Source organism: Nerophis ophidion, linkage group LG02 (assembly GCF_033978795.1).
Source record: "Nerophis ophidion isolate RoL-2023_Sa linkage group LG02, RoL_Noph_v1.0, whole genome shotgun sequence".
Lineage (NCBI taxonomy): Eukaryota > Metazoa > Chordata > Actinopteri > Syngnathiformes > Syngnathidae > Nerophis > Nerophis ophidion.
Window position 1 is genome coordinate 87,478,273 of NC_084612.1, and position 20,755 is coordinate 87,499,027.

General features: G+C 43.8%; 1 protein-coding gene across 2 annotated transcripts in view; it reads right to left on the reverse strand.

Moving 5' to 3' along the window:
- LOC133547938 (plakophilin-3-like) overlaps positions 1-20,755 on the reverse strand; it is an 86,894-nt gene that overhangs the window by 25,692 nt on the left and 40,447 nt on the right. The window contains exons 7-12 of one of the 2 annotated variants that reach the window (XM_061893403.1): positions 17,970-18,078; positions 17,702-17,866; positions 17,162-17,341; positions 16,938-17,091; positions 14,275-14,470; positions 14,027-14,114 (exon numbers count right to left, since the gene is read on the reverse strand). In XM_061893403.1, the coding sequence (XP_061749387.1) occupies positions 14,027-14,114; positions 14,275-14,470; positions 16,938-17,091; positions 17,162-17,341; positions 17,702-17,866; positions 17,970-18,078 (892 nt within the window). Of the gene's footprint in view, positions 1-14,026; positions 14,115-14,274; positions 14,471-16,937; positions 17,092-17,161; positions 17,348-17,701; positions 17,867-17,969; positions 18,079-20,755 lie in introns of both variants that reach the window. The other variant, XM_061893402.1, reaches the window with a different exon arrangement.

Sequence of the window (20,755 nt, forward strand, 5' to 3'; positions counted from 1 at the left end):
CTACCTTCAAGGTACTCAAAGCGCTTTGACACTACTTCCACATTTACACATTCACACACACATTCACACACTGATGGAGGGAGCTGCCATGCAAGGCGCCAACCAGCACCCATCAGGAGCAAGGGTGAAGTGTCTTGCTCAGGACACAACGGACGTGACAAGGTTGGTACTAGGTGGGAATTGAACCAGAGACGCTCGGGTTGCGCACGGCGACTCTCCCACTCTTCCACTGCGCCACGCCGTCCCACTCACATTCACACACTAGGGACCATTTAGTGTTGCCAATCAACCTATCCCCAGGTGCATGTCTTTGGAAGTGGGAGGAAGCCGGAGTACACGGAGATACATATATATGTATACATATATATACATATATTTATATATATATGTTTGTGTATATATATATATTTATATGTATACCTATATGTATATATATATATATATAATTTATATTTATTTATAAGTTTAAGTCACGGTCCACATGAATCAATTCATGACACATGCTAACTTTAAGCATGCTAATGTTAGCGTTCTAACACCCTATGTCTGCCATCTTTACAGCCGAACACCCCAGAGTCCTATAACTTGGTACTATGCTGACTGTTAACAAACATGCACACTTTTTTCTTTTTCGTTGCAAATTTTACATGCATACGCCTCCTAGTCACAGGACTTGGCACATTCTAACTGTTAGCATTGCTAACGCTAGCATTTAGCTTCGCATTTCGCGTTTCAGCGGCCTGCACATTTCAGCATTCACGCACAATTTGTCCCAAAATTGCGTATTCTAGTTGTTTTGAGTAATGTTCTAATCGGGTTTGTTTTGATTTTGTTTAATAAAACCAAAACGCTGCAGTTTGGACACACCTGAGTTCGAGGGTCCGAACACGTTGCTAAGAGTTGTGTTTAAATGAGTGGAGGGCGTCGGCTCGGCCAGATGTTCTCCTACTTGGCGTCTGCACACGTTCATCTTTTATCTGGTTTGACCCTCACCTCTGCGTTCCTATTGGTCCTAGTAATTGTGCAAAAAAAAAATCTTAAATACCAAGGGGTCCCTGAATGCTACATATTTGCTCCCATCCTGAGGACAATGTGAGTAAATTAGATCAATGCCCCCTGAAAGTACTACAAAATGATAGCATAGCATTTACTTATATGACACAATCCAAACAACCTTTCCAAGTAATGGTGCAAAAAAGAAAACAATCTTAGATACAAAGAGGTCCCTGAATGCTACATATGTGCTCCCATCTGGACGACAATGTGAGCAAATCAGATTAATGCCATTTGAAAGTACTATAAAATTATAGCATAGCATTTACTTACATGACAGAATCCAAACAACCTTTCCTAGTAATGGTGCAAAAAAAAAAAAAATTAAGTATCAAGGGTTCCCTGAATGCTACATATTTGCTCCAATCTTAAGGACAATGTGAGTAAATTAGATCAATGCCCCGGAAAGTACTACAAACTGATAGCATAGTATTTACTTATATAACACAATCCAAACAACCTTTCCTAGTAATTGTGCAAAAAAAAATCTTAAATACCAAGGGGTCCCTGAATGCTACATATTTGCTCCCACCTTGAGGACATCCATCCGTCCATTGCTGCAAAATTGGCTAATAATAACTAATGTTAATATGTTAACGCAAACAGTTAGCATGTGTCGAATAACAAACGAAATGACTGTGAGGTGTTCGTCTGTAAAATTGGCTAAAAAAGTTAGCATGCTCATGTTAGTCTGTTAGAATGCAAACATTAGTATGCTAACAAACATGTGTCAAGTATCAGGTTATAGGCCTGAGGTGTTTGCCTGTTAAATTGGCAGAAAAAGTTAGCACGCTAGAATGCTAATATTAGCATGCTAATAGTTAGCATGTGCCAATTGCTAAGTCATATGACTTGAGGTGTTTGGCAACAAAATTGGCAATAAATAAAAAGCTAGTACGCTAATCAACGTTAGCATGCTAACAATTAGAATGCTAACAATTAGCATGTACCAAGTTATATGACTGTAAGGTGCATGGTTTTGAAAAAATACTTTAAAAATAGCTTTAAAATTATCTTGCTAACGCTGGCATGCTAGCGTGTTAAAATCCAATACCAAGTCATATGACTGAGTCGTTTGGCTACTAAATTTGCTAACAAAATTAATATGCTAATATTAGTAATGCTGCCTGAGGCTGAGCCAATCAGTGGCCACGATACTGAACTGCTCTGGTGTAGTGACAAATCCTACTGTAGTATTGGAATTTATTTGAGTTCATTTGTCCATATTTATGCTTGAAAATGCTTTATTTGGGGGTAAATTTACAAAACACAAAACTAGTGAAGTTGGCACTTTGTGTAAATGGTAAATAAAAACAGAATACAAAGATTTACAAATCCTTTTCAACTTATATTCAGTTGAATAGATTGCAAGGACAAGATATTTAATTTTGAACTTTGCGCCTTTAACAGTCCGGATGGTTCTTTTCCTCTTTGGCATGAAGGACGTTTCCGGGTGTTGTTGATAAATGGCTTTCGCTTTTTGCATAGCAGAGTTTTAACTTGCACTTACAGATGTAGCAACCAACTATAGTTACTGACAGTGGTTTTCTGAAGTGTTCTTGAGCCCTTGTGGTGATATCCTTTAAACACTGATGTTGCTTTTTGATGCATTACCGCCTGAGGGATCTAAGGTCCATCGCTTACATGCAGTTATTTCTAGATGGTGAAATCCCAAAATTCCTTGCAAAAGCTGGTTGAGAAAGGTTGTTTTTAAACTGTTGGACAATTTGCTCACGCATTTGTTCACAAAGTGGTGACCCTCGCCCCGTCCTTGTTTGTGAATGACTGAGTATTTCATGGAAGCTGCTTTTATACCCAATCATGGCACCCACCTTTTCTCAATTAGCCTGTTAACCTGTGGGATGTTCCAAATAAGTGTTTAATGAGCATTCCTCAACTTTCTCAGTCTTTTTTGCCACTTGTGCCAGCTTTTTTGAAACATGTTGTCGGCATCAGATTCCAAATGAGCTAATATTTGCAAAAAATAACAAAGTTTACCAGTTCGAACATTAAGTATCTTGTCTTTGCAGTCTTTTCGATTGAATTGAAGTTGAAAAGTATTTGCAAATTATTGTATTCTGTTTTTATTTACCATTTACACAACGTGCCAACTTCACTGGTTTTGGGCTTTGAACACAGAATATGTTTTGTTACCAGTAAAAAAGCACTTAAGATGTGACTTTAAGGTTTTACTACTTATGTAAAAAATACTACACGTTCTAGCTCCATCCTATCTTGCCGATTGTATTGTACCATATGTCCCGGCAAGAAATTTGCGTTCAAAGAAATCTGGCTTATTAGTTTATTCCCAGAGCCCAAAAAAAGTCTGCGGGCTATAGAGTGTTTTCTATTCGGGCTCCAGTACTCAGGAATGCCCTCCCGGTAACAGTTAGAGATGCTACCTCAGTAGAAGCATTTAAGTCCCATCTTAAAACTCATTTGTATACTCTAGCCTTTAAATATACCCTCTTTTTAGACCAGTTGATCTGCCGTTTCTTTTCTTTTCTCCTCTGCCTCCCTCTCCCTTGTGGAGGGGGGAGGGGACACAGGTCCGGTTGCCATGGATGAAGTGCTGGTGGACCGCTCGCCTGTGTATTGTTTTGGGACATCTCTGGATGGTCTCCTGCTGGCCCAACTATGGACTGGACTTTCCTTATAATGATAGATCCACTATGGACTGGACTCTCACTATTATGTTAGATCCACTATGGACTGGACTCTCACAATATTATGTTAGATCCATTATGGACTGGACTCTCACTATTATGTTAGATCCACTATGGACTGGACTCTCACTATTATGTTAGATCCACTATGGACTGGACTCTCACAATATTATGTTAGATCCATTATGGACTGGACTCTCACTATTATGTTAGATCCACTATGGACTGGACTCTCACTATTATGTTAGATCCACTATGGACTGGACTCTCACAATATTATGTTAGATCCATTATGGACTGGACTCTCACTATTATGTTAGATCCACTATGGACTGAACTCTCACAATATTATGTTAGATCCATTATGGACTGGACTCTCACTATTATGTTAGATCCACTATGGACTGAACTCTCACTATTATGTTAGATCCACTATGGACTGGACTCTCACTATTATGTTAGATCCACTATGGACTGGACTCTCACAATATTATGTTAGATCCATTATGGACTGGACTCTCACTATTATGTTAGATCCACTATGGACTGAACTCTCACTATTATGTTAGATCCACTATGGACTGGACTCTCACTATTATGTTGGATCCACTATGGACTGGACTCTCACAATATTATGATGGATCCACTATGCACTGGACTCTCACTATTATGTTAGATCCACTATGAACTGGACTCTCACTATTATGTTAGATCCACTAAGGACTGTACTCTCACTATTATGTTAGATCCACTATGGACTGGACTCTCACTATTATGTTAGATCCACTATGGACTGGACTCTCACAATATTATGTTAGATCCCCTATGGACTGGACCCTCACTATTATGTTAAATCCACTATGAACTGGACTCTCACTATTACGTTAGATCCACTATGGACTGGACTCTCACAATATTATGTTAGATCCCCTATGGACTGGACCCTCACTATTATGTTAAATCCACTATGAACTGGACTCTCACTATTATGTTAGATCCCCTGTGGACTGGACTCTCACTATTATGTTAAATCCACTATGGACTAGACTCTCACTATTATGTTAGATCCACTATGGACTGGACTCTCACTATTATGTTAGATCCACTATGGACTGGACTCTCACAATATTATGTTAGATCCCCTATGGACTGGACCCTCACTATTATGTTAAATCCACTATGAACTGGACTCTCACTATTATGTTGGATCCACAATGGACTGGACTCTCACAATATTATGTTATATCCACTATGGACTGGACTCTCACTATTATGTTGGATCAGCTATGCACTGGACTCTCACTATTATGTTAGATCCATTCGACGTCTATTGCATCCGGTCTCCCCTAGAGGGAGGAATGGGTGGAGGGGGTCACCCACATCTGTGGTCCTCTCCAAGGTTTCTCATCGTCACATAATCACATTGATGTCCCACTGAGTTGTGAGTTTTTCTTTGCCCTTATGTGAGCTCTGAACCGAGGATGTCTCAAAGGGTTTGTGCAGCCCTTTGACACACTTGTGATTTCCATCCATCCATCCATCTTCTTCCCCTTATCTGAGGTCGGGTCGCGGGGGCAGCAGCCTAAGCAGAGAAGCCCAGACTTCCCTCTCCCCAACCACTTCGTCCAGCTCTTCCCGGGGATCCTGAGGCGTTCCCAGGCCAGCCGGGGGACATAGTCTTCCCAACGAGTCCTGGGTCTACCGGTTGGACGTGCCCTAGACACCTCCCTAGGGAGGTGTTCGGGTGGCATCCTGACCAGATCCCCGAACTACCTCATTTGGCTCTTCTTTATGCGGATTCGACTTGTGATTTAGGGCTATATGAATAAACATTGATCGATTGAGTATCTTTAATGTACAACATGTATCCAAATGGCCCCCTTTTATTTTTATTCATGCTGTAAAATGTTTGAACACCGCTGCTATAAATTGTACCTAAGGTCTCCTGGGTGTAGGTTCTTGCTCACTCCCTACCCTCTCTAAGAACAGGTGCCAGAGGCCAGTATTTTTCAACTTTTTTAGAGCCGAGGCACATTTTCTGTGTTGAAAAAATCAGGAGGCACACCACCAGCAGAAATAACTAAAAAACGAAACTCAGTTGACAGTAAAAAGTCATTGTCGCAATTTTTGGATATGACTTTTCCCGCATCTACTTTGTTTTAGCAATCAGGAATATTTCAGTTGTTTTTACCCTGTGATGAGGTGTCGTCTTGTCCAGGGTGTACCCCGCCTTCCGCCCGATAGTAGCTGAGATAGGCTCCAGTGCCCCCCGTGACCCCGAAGGGAATAACTGGTAGAAAATGGATGGATTATCCTTCTTTGTGGGGACATTGTTGATTGTCATGTACAGATGTACTTTGTGGACGCCGTCTTTGCTCTGCAGTAAGTCTTTGCTGTCGTCCAGCATTCTGGTTTTGTTTACTTTGTAGTTCAGTTTTAGTTTTTTTCCGCATAGCCTTCCCTAAGCTTCAATGCCTTATCTTAGGGGCACTCACCTTTTGTTTATTTTCTTGTTTAAGCATTAAATATCTTTTTTACCTGCACACTGCCTCCCACACAAAGCAATTTTTCTACCGGCTGCCACCTACTGATATGGGAGAGTATTACACGGTTACCAACCTCGTCACGTCCGTTGTGTCCTGAGCAAGACACTTCACCCTTGCTCCTGATGGGTGCTGGTTAGCGCCTTGCATGGCAGCTCCCTCCATCAGTGTGTGAATGTGTGTGTGGATGGGTAAATGTGGAAGTAGTGTCAAAGCGCTTTGAGTACCTTGAAGGTAAAAAAGCGCTATACAAGTACAACCCATTTATCATTTATTTATTTATTCTAGACAACACCGACACTCAACAACAACACATCATTTGCAGACTAACCAGTAAGTGTAGTCTGCAAATGATGTGTTGATGTGTCTCCCATAACAATGTGACCTCGGACTATGTTAAGGTAACGTGTGGAGTTGCCCAGGGTTCGGTCCTTGGCCCTGCACTCTTCAGCATCTACATGCTGCCGCTAGGTGACATCATACGCAAATACGGTATTAGCTTTCACTGTTATGCTGATGACACCCAACTCTACATGCCCCTAAAGCTGACCAACACGCCGGATTGTAGTCAGCTGGAGGCGTGTCTTAATGAAATTAAACAATGGATGTCCGCTAACTTTTTGCAACTCAACGCCAAAAAAACGGAAATGCTGATTATCGGTCCTGCTAGACACCGAACTCTATTTAATAATACAACTCTAACATTTGACAACCAAACAATTAAACAAGGCGACACGGTAAAGAATCTGGGTATTATCTTCGACCCAACTCTCTCCTTTGAGGCACACATTAAAAGCGTTACTAAAACGGCCTTCTTTCATCTCCGTAATATCGCTAAAATTCGCTCCATTCTGTCCACTAGAGATGCTGAGATCATTATCCATGCGTTTGTTACGTCTCGCCTCGACTACTGTAACGTATTATTTTTGGGTCTCCCCATGTCTAGCATTAAAAGATTACAGTTGGTACAAAATGCGGCTGCTAGACTTTTGACAAGAACAAGAAAGTTTGATCACATTACGCCTGTACTGGCTCACCTGCACTGGCTTCCTGTGCACTTAAGATGTGACTTTAAGGTTTTACTACTTACGTATAAAATACTACACGGTCTAGCTCCATCTTATCTTGCCGATTGTATTGTACCATATGTCCCGACAAGAAATCTGCGTTCAAAGGACTCCGGCTTATTAGTGATTCCCAAAACCCAAAAAAAGTCTGCGGGCTATAGAGCATTTCCCGTTCGGGCTCCAGTACTCTGGAATGCCCTCCCGGTAACAGTTCGAGATGCCACCTCAGTAGAATCATTTAAGTCTCACCTTAAAACTCATTTGTATACTCTAGCCTTTAAATAGACTCCCTTTTTAGACCAGTTGATCTGCCGTTTCTTTTCTTTTTCTTCTATGTCCCACTCTCCCGTGTGGAGGGGGTCCGGTCCGATCCGGTGGCCATTTACTGCTCGCCTGTGTATCGGCTGGGGACATCTCTGCGCTGCTGGTCCGCCTACGCTTGGGATGGTTTCCTGCTGGCTCCGCTGTGAACGGGACTCTCGCTGCTGTGTCTTGGATCCTCTTTGGACTGGACTCTCGCGACTGTGTTGGATCCATTGTGGATTGAACTTTCACAGTATCATGTTAGATCCGCTCGACATCCATTGCTTTCCTCCTCTCTAAGGTTCTCATAGTCATCATTGTCACCAATGTCCCACTGGGTGTGAGTTTTCCTTGCCCTTATGTGGGCCTACCGAGGATGTCGTGGTGGTTTGTGCAGCCCTTTGAGACACTAGTGATTTAGGGCTATATAAGTAAACATTGATTGATTGATTGATGATCTAATTTCACCTATTTGGGGTAAAAAATGTTTTTTTACCCCAAATAGGTGAAATTAGATCATCTCCCACGGCACACCAGACTCTATATCGCGGCACAGTGGTTGAAAATCACTGCCATAGGCAATGAATGATATTGCCCATACTGCATTGTAAGTCACAGTCAGCGCCACTTCCTGTTCTATGGTTGTCGTCACACGTTTGCCAGCTGAAGAAAACAACACTCACATGCTGCAAGCGGACAGCAATCACAAGGTGGTCCAGAACATGGTGCTACTTTTCCGCTCCAAAACAAGGCAATCTTTCCATTGTTGGAAAGGTTAGGAGCCGTCGGTCCGTGTGACGACCCGCCGGGTGGACAGTGGTCGCCTTCACAACTTCAGAGGAGAACATTCTTGGGCGGGTCGAGCGCGTTAAGAGGAGACGCTGGCCCGAAGCGGTCGGCACATCAGTCAGCGCAGTAAAAGCTTCACGCACAGTGGAGCTACTGTCCCGCGACAACACAATCCGCACAACTGTTTCTGCCTCCGCGGCCGTCCTGGGAGGGGGGTGTTGCCCCGGCAACCAGATGGCCGCACAGCTCTTGTTCGCAGACAAAGGTGCATTCTGAAGCATTTCTCCTAAATCACCATTACTGCTCCGAGAAAGACAGACCCCCCCCCAACACCTCCACCCGCGATGTGTCACGCTCAAGGTTAGTGCACGGCCTCCGTCGGCGAATGAACTGATCTGTTCGGGAACGCTGGTGGAGCGGAAAGAATCTGTTCCCCGGCCAAGCTGTCATACAAGTACGGCAGTGTTAATACAGAACCCAAAACCAGTGAAGTTGCCACGTTGTGTAAATGGTAAAAAAAATACAGAATACATCCATCCATCCATCCATCATCTTCCGCTTATCCGAGGTCGGGTCGCGGGGGCAGCAGCCTAAGCAGGGAAACCCAGACTTCCCTCTCCCCAGCCACTTCGTCTAGCTCTTCCCGGGGGATCCCGAGGCGTTCCCAGGCCAGCCGGGAGACATAGTCTTCCCAACGTGTCCTGGGTCTTCCCCGTGGCCTCCTACCGGTTTTACGTGCCCTAAACACCTCCCTAGGGAGGCGTTCGGGTGGCATCCTGACCAGATGCCCGAACCACCTCATCTGGCTCCTCTCCATGTGGAGGAGCAGCGGCTTTACTTTGAGTTCCTCCCGGATGGCAGAGCTTCTCACCCTATCTCTAAGGGAGAGACCCGCCACACGGCGGAGGAAACTCATTTCGGCCGCTTGTACCCGTGATCTTATCCTTTCGGTCATGACCCAAAGCTCATGACCATAGGTGAGGATGGGAACGTAGATCGACCGGTAAATTGAGAGCTTTGCCTTCCGGCTCAGCTCCTTCTTCACCACAACGGATCGGTACAACGTCCGCATTACTGAAGACGCCGCACCGATCCGCCTGTCGATCTCACGATCCACTCTTCCCTCACTCGTGAACAAGACTCCTAGGTACTTGAACTCCTCCACTTGGGGCAGGGTCTCCTCCCCAACCCGGAGATGGCACTCCACCCTTTTCCGGGCGAGAACCATGGACTCGGACTTGGAGGTGCTGATTCTCATTCCGGTCGCTTCACACTCGGCTGCGAACCGATCCAGCGAGAGCTGAAGATCCCGGTCAGATGAAGCCATCAGGACCACATCATCTGCAAAAAGCAGAGACCTAATCCTGCGGTTACCAAACCGGAACCCCTCAACGCCTTGACTGCGCCTAGAAATTCTGTCCATAAAAGTTATGAACAGAATCGGTGACAAAGGACAGCCTTGGCGGAGTCCAACCCTCACTGGAAACGTGTCCGACTTACTGCCAGCAATGCGGACCAAGCTCTGGCACTGATCATACAGGGAGCGGACCGCCACAATAAGACAGTCCGATACCCCATACTCTCTGAGCACTCCCCACAGGACTTCCCGAGGGACACGGTCGAATGCCTTCTCCAAGTCCACAAAGCACATGTAGACTGGTTGGGCAAACTCCCATGCACCCTCAAGAACCCTGCCGAGAGTATAGAGCTGGTCCACAGTTCCACGACCAGGACGAAAACCACACTGTTCCTCCTGAATCCGAGGTTCGACTATCCGACGTACAGAATACAATGATTTGCAAATCCTTTTCAACTCATATTCAATTGAATAGACTGCAAAGACAAGATAGTTAACATTCGAAGTGGAAAACTTTGTTATTTTTTGCGAATATTAGCTTATTAGGAATTTGATGCCTGCAACAAGTTTCAAAAAAGCTGGTACAAGTGGCAAGAAAAGCTCATCAAACACATATTTGGAACACCCCACAGGTGAACAGACTATCCATCCATCCATCCATTTTCTACCGCTTATTCCCTTTCGGGGTGGCGGGGGGCACTGGCGCCTATCTCAGCTACAATCGGGCGGAAGGCGGGGTACACCCTGGACAAGTCGCCACCTCATCGCAGGGCCAACACAGATAGACAGACAACATTCACACTCACATTCACACAGTAGGGCGCTTTTTTGTTGTTGTTGCTTTTTTCCAATGATTGTCACACACACACTACGTGTGGCGAAATTATTCTCTGCATTTGACCTATCACCTTTGATCACCCGTGAGGGGAGCAGTGGGCAGCAGCAGTGCCGCGCCCGGGAATCATTTTTGGTGATTTAACCCCCAATTCCAACCCTTGATGCCGAGTGCCAAGCAGGGAGGTAATGGGTCCCATTTTTATAGTCTTTGGTATGACTCGGCCGGGGTTTGAACTCACGACCTACCGATCGGGAACAGGTGGGTGCCATGATTGGGTGTAAAAGCAGCTTCCATGAAATTCACAAACAAGGATGGGTGAGGGTCACCACTTTGTGAACAAATGCGTGAAGAAATTGTTGAACAGTTTAAGAACAACATTTCTCAACGAGTTATTCCAAAGAATTTAGGGATATCATCATCTATGGTCCGTAATATCATCAAAAGGTTCAGAGAATCTGGAGAAATCACTGCACCTAAGCGATGACATTACAGACCTTCCATCCCTCAGGCGGTATTGCATAAAAAAACAACAATATCAGTGTGTGAAGGATATCACCACATGGGCTCAGGAACACTTCAGAAAACCACTGTCAGTAACTACAGTTCGTCGCTACATCTGTAGGTGAAAGTTAAAACTCTACTATGCAAAGACAAAACCATTTATCAACACCACCCAGAAACGCTGCCGGCTTCGCTGGGCCCCGAGCTCATCTAAGATGGACTGATGCAAAGTGTAGAAGTGTTCTGTGGTCTGACGAGTCCACATTTCAAATAGTTTTTGGAAACTATGGACGTCGTGTCCTTCGGACCAGAGAGGAAAATAACCTTTCGGACTATTATAGGCGTAAAGTTCAAAAGCCAACATCTGTGATGGTATGGGGGTGTATTAGTGCCCAAGGCATGGGTAACTTACACATCTGTGAAGGCACCATTAATGCTGAACGGTACATATAAGGTTTGGCACAACATATGTTGCCATCCAAGCAACATTTTCAGGGACGCCCCTGCTTATTTCAGCAAGACAATGCCCAGCCACATTCTGCACGTGTTACAACAGCGTGGCTTCGTAGTAAAAGAGCGCGTGTACTAGACTGGCTGCCTTTAGTCCAGACCTGTCTTCCATTGAAAATGTGTGGCGCATTATGAAGCCTAAAATACCACAACTTAATCTGTACATCAAGCAAGAATGGGAAAGAATTCCACCTGAAAAGCTTCAAAAATTGGTCTCCTCAGTTCCCAAATGTTTACTGAGTGTTGTTAAAAGGAAAGGCCATGTAACACAGTGGTAAAAATCCCCCTGGGCCAAGTTTTTTGCAATGTGTTGCTGCCATTAAATTCTAAGTTAATGATTATTTGCAAAAAAAAATAAGTTTCTTAGTTCGAACATTAAATATCTTGTCTTGGCAGTCTATTCAATTGAATATGAAATGATAAGGATTTCCAAATGTATTGTATTCTGTTTTTATTTACCATTTACACAACGTGCCAACTTCACTGGTTTTGGATTTTGTATATATATATATATGTATATATATATCCATCCATTTTCTACCGCTCATTCCCTTTTGGGGTCGCGCGGGGGGTGCTGGCGCCTATCTCAGCTACAATCGGGCGGAAGGCGGGGTACACCCTGGACAAGTCGCCACCTCATCGCAGGGCCAACACAGATAGACAGACAACATTCACACACTAGGGCCAATTTAGTGTTGCCAATCAACCTATCCCCAGGTGCATGTCTTTGGAAGTGGGAGGAAGCCGGAGTACCCGGAGGGAACCCACGCAGTCACGGGGAGAACATGCAAACTCCACACAGAAAGATCCCGAGCCTAGATTTGAACCCAGGACTGCAGGAACTTCGTATTGTGAGGCAGACGCACTAACCCCTCTGCCACCGTGAAGCCCTGTATGTATATATATACATATATATATATATATATATATATATATATATATACTGTAACGTACTATTTTCGGGTCTCCCCATGTCTAGCATTAAAAGATTACAGTTGGTACAAAATGCGGCTGCTAGACTTTTGACAAGAACAAGAAAGTTTGATCACATTACACCTGTACTGGCTCACCTGCACTGGCTTCCTGTGCACTTAAGATGTGACTTTAAGGTTTTACTACTTACGTATAAAATACTACACGGTCTAGCTCCATCCTATCTTGCCGATTGTATTGTACCATATGTCCCGGCAAGAAATCTGCGTTCAAAGGACTCCGGCTTGTTAGTGATTCCCAAAGCCCAAAAAAAGTCTGCGGGCTATAGAGCGTTTTCCGTTCGGGCTCCAGTACTCTGGAATGCCCTCCCGGTAACAGTTCGAGATGCCACCTCAGTAGAAGCATTTAAGTCTCACCTTAAAACTCATTTGTATACTGTAGCCTTTAAATAGACTCCCTTTTTAGACCAGTTGATCTGCTGTTTCTTTTCTTTTTCTTCTATGTCCCCCCCTCCCTTGTGGAGGGGGTCCGGTCCGATCCGGTGGCCATGTACTGCTTGCCTGTGTATCGGCTGGGGACATCTCTGCGCTGCTGATCCGCCTCCGCTTGGGATGGTTTCCTGCTGGCTCCGCTGTGAACGGGACTCTCGCTGCTGTGTTGGATCCGCTTTGGACTGGACTCTCGCGACTGTGTTGGATCCATTGTGGATTGAACTTTCACAGTATCATGTTAGACCCGCTCGACATCCATTGCTTTCCTCCTCTCCAAGGTTCTCATAGTCATTATTGTCACCAACGTCCCACTGGATCATTATTGTCACCGATTTCCCGCTGGGTGTGAGTTTTCCTTGCCCTTATGTGGGCCTACCGAGGATGTCGTGGTGGTTTGTGCAGCCCTTTGAGACACTAGTGATTTAGGGCTATATAAGTAAACATTGATTGATTGATTGATACATATATATATATATATATATATATATATACATGGTGTAGTATTTTAGTTGTGCAATATGTGTCATATTTAATATTATTTTCCTACTTTTACTGTAATACTTGTCCCTCTAACATTTCATTATTATATCAAGTCGTGCATACTTTTTGTCCAGTGGAATTTCCCCCATGTGGGATAAATCAAGTCTATCCTTTCGGACGTTAACAGTATAATCGAGTCTGTGTTAACTTGGCCAACAAGCGTGTATTGTGAGTTCCGAACAGGAGTTTGCTTACGTTTACGTTTAAGGGAGTATTTTTCCTGGACATTTCGGTCCAGTCGGGAAATGATAAGACCTCAGGGCCGTTCAACTTGAGAGAAAAACCATAAACTTAGTGTCTGCTATCAACATCCAGCAACAGAACCTGTGATAACTGAAGCATCTTAACTGGAATACTCTTTAAAAAAGACGAATATGAAGTGGTTTCTGAGTGTTAAGGTGGACTGAAATCGCAGTGTCAGCAAGTTTCCCTCACCAGTTTGTAGTCTTTGTGCAGCTTGCTGTACTGGAACATGTTGCAGAGGACAGTGGAAGCAGCTCTGGCAGCCTTGAGACCTCCGGAGCTAAAAAAAAAAAAACCACACGGTGACAAAGTGTGAGAAAGAGTGAGGATAACGAGGAGGAAATACCAGAGCCCCATGAGGGGGAAGCCCAGCGATAAACACTCGTTACGAGCGCTCATATGACAGTGGACTACAGCGAGGGTCCTCAAGGTCCGCCTACCTGTTGTCATGGGACGACTTGATGCCCACCAGCTTCGGGAGGCCGTTGAAGTACGAGATGTCGCGCGCTGCCAAGGAGCTGCAGGTGACCAGGTGGTTGAGGGCGCCGCAGATGTTGACCACCACCTCGCTGGACGGCGTCTTCTGGAGGCCGTCGCCGGGCAGCTTGGACACGAGGACGTTGACCATGTTCTTGGCTGCATGGACCGACATAATATTACGTAGCAGTATAATGGAAAAACAAGTTGCCCTCTATATTAGGCTGACCATATTCTGAAATCCCAAAAAGAGGACACATACTGTATATGCGTGCCAATGATACTTGAACTTGCTGTATAAATACTAGATTTATTTAAATAAAGCATTTTTTCTCCTCTGTTGACAGCAGTGTTGGCAGTTTGTCTATGTTTTAGTTTTTTCCTCTGCATTTATCTGTCTTTAGTTCCTGTCTCGTGCTCTTATTTTGTCAGCTTCCTGTCTTGTTACCTTAGTGCTGTGTTCCTCCTCAGCTGCAGCTGATTGGCAGCTGGCCACACCTGTTGCCAATCAGCCCGCTCCTATTTGTACCTGCTTTGTCTTGTGTCAGTTGCTGGATCATTGTATTGTTGTTGCCACATGTCACTCTTGTCGTGCTACCTGTCGTGTCGTTTTGTTACAGCTACTACCTGTCATGCTACATTTTGTCCTGGTCATTGTTGCGGTAAGCTGTTTCTGTTAGCATTAGTTATTTCCAGTTCTTCTGTTTGCTATCCACTAGCTTCCATGCTAAAGTTCCTTTTTTTTTCTAGCTTCCAGTGCTAGCTCCCTTAGTTTGTTATTCCGCTCACGTGCGTGCTTTTTGTTTGTTGTTGTTTAGTTTTAATTAATCATGTTTCATATTCTATGCCTGCCTCCGTCTCTGCATCTTGGGGTTCATCAACAACAAATACCACTGACAGGCGCTAGGAATTTTCAAAATGGGGTCCCATGGACCCCATCCATTTTCTACTGCTTTTCCCTTTTGGGGTGGCGGGGCGGCGCTGGCGCCTATCTCAGCTGCATTCGGGGGGAAGGCCGTGTACACCCTGGAAAAGTCACCACCTCATAAAGTCATAAAAATGGGGTCTCATAGTAAATTTTTGGGGTCCCACTTTTTTGCAAGCGTTTTGAAAACAAATGATAGACATATGCATTGTCCTGTTATATCTCACATTATATGTTGTGTTTTGGAAAAAGGTTGTCATAAATATTACTTAATTCATTAAATACAATTTAAAAAAAAAAGAAGACGCCCTGGGATGAGGTGGCGACTTGTCCAGGGTGTACCCCGCCTTACGCCGAATTGTAGCTGAGATAGGCGCCAGCACCCCCCGCCACCCCAAAAGGGAATAAGCGGTAGAAAATGGATGGATGGAAAAAAAGAAGACTAATTTGTATGCAATTTCTAAATGTATTCAGTTATAAACATTCATTCACTTTCTTCTTTCCTTCATGGATCTAAACTTTACCGCTGCTGGTAGTTTTTTCTATATTTTTATTTAATAAGTTGAAGGTGTATTCATTTAATTATAAAAGTGTAAAAAGGGTTTTGCATTGGTCACAAAATGATGATAATGGTGTGCCAGGGCATACATACATTTTATATTTAATGCTTAAATCTCTACATCAACTTCAGATCCATTCATCATTTCAAAATGTTTTAGTTTTTTTTATGTTGTTCTTTTTGTTTGTTTGTTTTCCGCCCTTTTTTGTCAAACAAAACTATTTTTTTTATGGCAAACCCACAAAATATGTAAAATCTTCCACCAAAATTATTTTTCAAAGTGGAATATTTGATGTGACGTAATCGAGGTTGAGGTGGTGGGCAACCCACGCAGTCACAGGGAGAACATGCAAACTCCAGCATTCACAGGAAATGTATACAGAAATTGTTTATTTTAACTCTTTAAAAAAAAATCTATTTATTGTACTGGTTTTGAAGGTGAAAACTACCAGAATGGCCCGTTGCATCCTTCGATTTGTCAGTCTGTGGCCCTCTGAGGAAAAACTTTGGCCAACCCCTCATCTAGCTTGTGTGCTTAGCTGTTGTGTAGCTGCTAGCTCAGAGACAAGTACAACAAAAGCTTCAATAGACGTTTGTAGAGTAGACTGACCCCACGTCCTCTTTTCCCTGGACATGTCCTCTTTCACAGGCCCGTCCGGGCTGTCCGGGCGGGGTTTCTTAAATGCCTCAAATGTCCGGCGATTTGAGTCAGGGTTGTGAGTATTTACAATATAAGTACAGGGTCAAGAAGGGGTTGAAAAAAGAAAAATGTGCAGGTGTGAGCATGCAGCAGAAAAGTGAGGGAGGGGCAGAGAGAGCGTGAGAGCTGGATTGGTTGGTAATCAAGGCGTATTTGGTCAACAGCCATACAGGTCACACTGAGGGTGGCCGTATAAACAACTTTAACACTGTTACAAATATGCGCCAGACTGTGAACCCACACTAAACAAGAATGACAAACACATTTCGGGAGAACATCCACACCGTAGCACAACATAAACACAAAAGAATAAATACCCAGAATACTTTGCAGCACTAACTCTTCCGGGACACTACAATATACACCCCCCGCTATCACCAAACCCCACCCCCATCTCCCGATTTCGTAGGTCTCAAGGTTGGCAAGTATGCGTGTGACCCACCTATGAGGTCCTTGTTGGGGGCGTGTCTGGCCAGGTTCCTCAGCAGGGCGGTCAGAGGTCGCAGCTCCGCCTCGTTCTGGGTGTCTAACAGGTCCAAAAGGGTTGGCAGCATCCTCTCCTGCTCCAGCACCACCATGCTCAGCACTGACGCCCACTACGACGCAGGAAGACACAGCACGTCAACGCCGTCGCCGGCCCCGCGGCTTTCATTCGGGGAGGCGTACCCTGCCGTCCCCCGCCGTGATGTTCTGCAGGGCTCCGATGGCCGCCTCTTTGCTGATGGAGCTGCTCTCGCTGTTCTGCAGAACCTGCTTGTACAGGGCCACCACCTTGGGGTGCCAGAGCCACTCCGCGCCCCTCGGCTCCCGGGACACCTCGGACAGGATGGCCAGACTCTGATTGCGCTGTTGCTGGAGAAGGACAACATGGTCACTTCCTGGAGGTGTTTTCTAAACACTTGTAACGGAGTGGGCGGTGCCAACAGATGGCGCTGCAGAAGGTCTCACGCACACGGTGGCCACGCACGTAACTTTGGACGCGGTCTACTATTGTTCTGAGTAATCAAACCTGCTGAGATCAGTTGTTCTGCCGAAACTTAATCCTCCCATTGGACCCCAGCCCGGCGCTCAGGTTTCTGTCTGCTGGCCTCCAAGTGGAGCGCAGTAAATTACTCAGTGGGCCTCCTGGGAGAAGCTCTGTCTCGTGACTGAGGGCGGCCATCTCAAGCCCAGCCACAAAACCAGGGAGGCGGTCCTAGGGCTCACCTCAGAGCTCTTCTTGTTGTACATGGTGAAGCAGCCAATGGCCTCGCTGTTCCTGGGGGCCGAGCCCCTCGTCGGACCCTCCAGGCGAATTCGGACTGAGGTCGGGAGCTCTGAGTACAGCTGGTAGGACAGATTCCTCAAAATGCACAGGGAGTTCTCCAACCCCTGAGGGAAGGAGCGAGGATAAGACTAGTGATAAGAACTCACAAACCTCCATACAATATGTCTATAATAAGAGGAAGACAATAACCTCAGCAGGTGTTCTTACCTTGTCCTCCGCACTCACTTCCTGTTGGATGTAGGAGACCAGAGAGTCCACAAGACCTGAAGTGTCTCTCATCTTCTCTCTGGTCCTCTGATTCACTGAGCTCAGGTTTCTGCACACCAATACACAAATACACACACACACACACATATATATATATATATATATATATATATATATATATATATATATATATATATATATATATATATTATGATGTGCATCATCTAGAGTAAGAGATGTTTAAGGTATATGTGAATGGACAAACAGATGTTAAAGAGGTGTTGTACGTAGATGGACAGAAATATTTTTAAGGTGTACATGAACAGACCAACAGATGTTGAAGGTGTACATGGAATAGACACAGATGTTTAAGGTGTATGTGAGTGGAAAGACAAATGTTAAAGAGTTGTGTATGTAGATGGACAGAAATATGTTTAAGGTGAACATGAATTGACAAGCAAATGTTGAAGGTGTACATGGAATAGACACAGGTGTTTAAGGTGTAAGTGAATGGATAGACCGATGTTAAAAAGAGGTGTTGTATGTAGATGGACAGAAATGTGTTTAAGGTGTACATGAACAGACCAACATATGTTGAAGGTGCACATGGAATAGACACAGATGTTTAAGGTGTATGTGAATGGACAGACAGATGTTAAAAAGAGGTGGTGCATGTAGATGGACAGAAATTTGTTTAAGGTGTACATGACTAGACCAACATACAGTATGTTGAAGGTGTACATGAATAGACACAGATGTTTAAGGTGTATGTGAATGGACGGACAGATGTTAAACAGGAGTGTACGTAGATGGACAGAAATATGTTTCAGGTGAACATGAATAGACAAACAAATGTGAAGGTGTACATGGAATAGACGCAGGTGTTTAAGGTGTATGTGAATGAACAGACATATGTTAGAGGTGTGTACGTAGGTGGACAGAAATATGTTTAAGGTTTACATGAATAGACAAACAAATGCTGAAGGTGTACATGAAATAGACGCAGGTGTTTAAGGTGTATGTGAATGGACAGACAGATGTTAAAAAGAGGTGGTGTATGTAGATGGACAGAAATTTGTTTAAGGTGTACATGACTAGACCAACATACAGTATGCTGAATGTGTACATGAATAGACACAGATGTTTAAGGTGTATGTGAATGGACGGACAGATGTTAAACAGGAGTGTACGTAGATGGACAGAAATATGTTTCAGGTGAACATGAATAGACAAACAAATGTGAAGGTGTACATGGAATAGACGCAGGTGTTTAAGGTGTATGTGAATGAACAGACATATGTTAGAGGTGTGTACGTAGATGGACAGAAATATGTTTAAGGTTTACATGAATAGACAAACAAATGCTGAAGGTGTACATGAAATAGACGCAGGTGTTTAAGGTGTATGTGAATGGACAGACAGATGTTAAAAAGAGGTGGTGTATGTAGATGGACAGAAATTTGTTTAAGGTGTACATGACTAGACCAACATACAGTATGTTGAATGTGTACATGAATAGACACAGATGTTTAAGGTGTATGTGAATGGACGGACAGATGTTAAACAGGAGTGTACGTAGATGGACAGAAATATGTTTCAGGTGAACATGAATAGACAAACAAATGCTGAAGGTGTACATGAAATAGACGCAGGTGTTTAAGGTGTATGTGAATGAACAGACATATGTTAGAGGTGTGTACGTAGATGGACAGAAATATGTTTAAGGTGTACATGAATAGACAAACAAATGCTGAAGGTGTACATGGAATAGACACAGGTGTTTAAGGTGTATGTGAATGGACATACAAATGTTAGAGGTGTATACGTAGATGGACAGAAATATGTTTAAGGTGTACATGAATAGACAAACAAATGCTGAAGGTGTACATGGAATAAACGCAGGTGTTTAAGGTGGATGTGAATGGACAAACATGTTAAAGAGGTGTTGTACGTAGATGGACAGAAATATGTTTAAGGTGTACATGAACAGACCAACATATGTTGAAGGTGCACATGGAATAGACACAGATGTTTAAGGTGTATGTGAATGGACAGACAGATGTTAAAAAGAGGTGGTGTATGTAGATGGACAGAAATTTGTTTAAGGTGTACATGACTAGATCAACATACAGTATGTTGAATGTGTACATGAATAGACACAGATGTTTAAGGTGTATGTGAATGAACAGACATATGTTAGAGGTGTGTACGTAGATGGACAGAAATATGTTTAAGGTGTACATGAATAGACAAACAAATGTGAAGGTGTACATGAAATAGACGCAGGTGTTTAAGGTGTATGTGAATGAACAGACATATGTTAGAGGTGTGTACGTAGATGGACAGAAATATGTTTAAGGTGTACATGAATAGACAAACAAATGCTGAAGGTGTACATGGAATAGACACAGGTGTTTAAGGTGTATGTGAATGGACAGACATATGTTAGAGGTGTGTACGTAGATGGACAGAAATATGTTTAAGGTGTACATGAATAGACAAACAAATGCTGAAGGTGTACATGGAATAAACGCAGGTGTTTAAGGTGGATGTGAATGGACAAACAGATGTTAAAGAGGTGTTGTACGTAGATGGACAGAAATATGTTTAAGGTGTACACGAACAGACCAACAGATGTTGAAGGTGCACATGGAATAGACACAGATGTTTAAGGTGTATGTGAATGGACAGACATATGTTAGAGGTGTGTACGTAGATGGACAGAAATATGTTTAAGGTGAACATGAATAGACAAACAAATGTGAAGGTGTACATGGAATAGACAC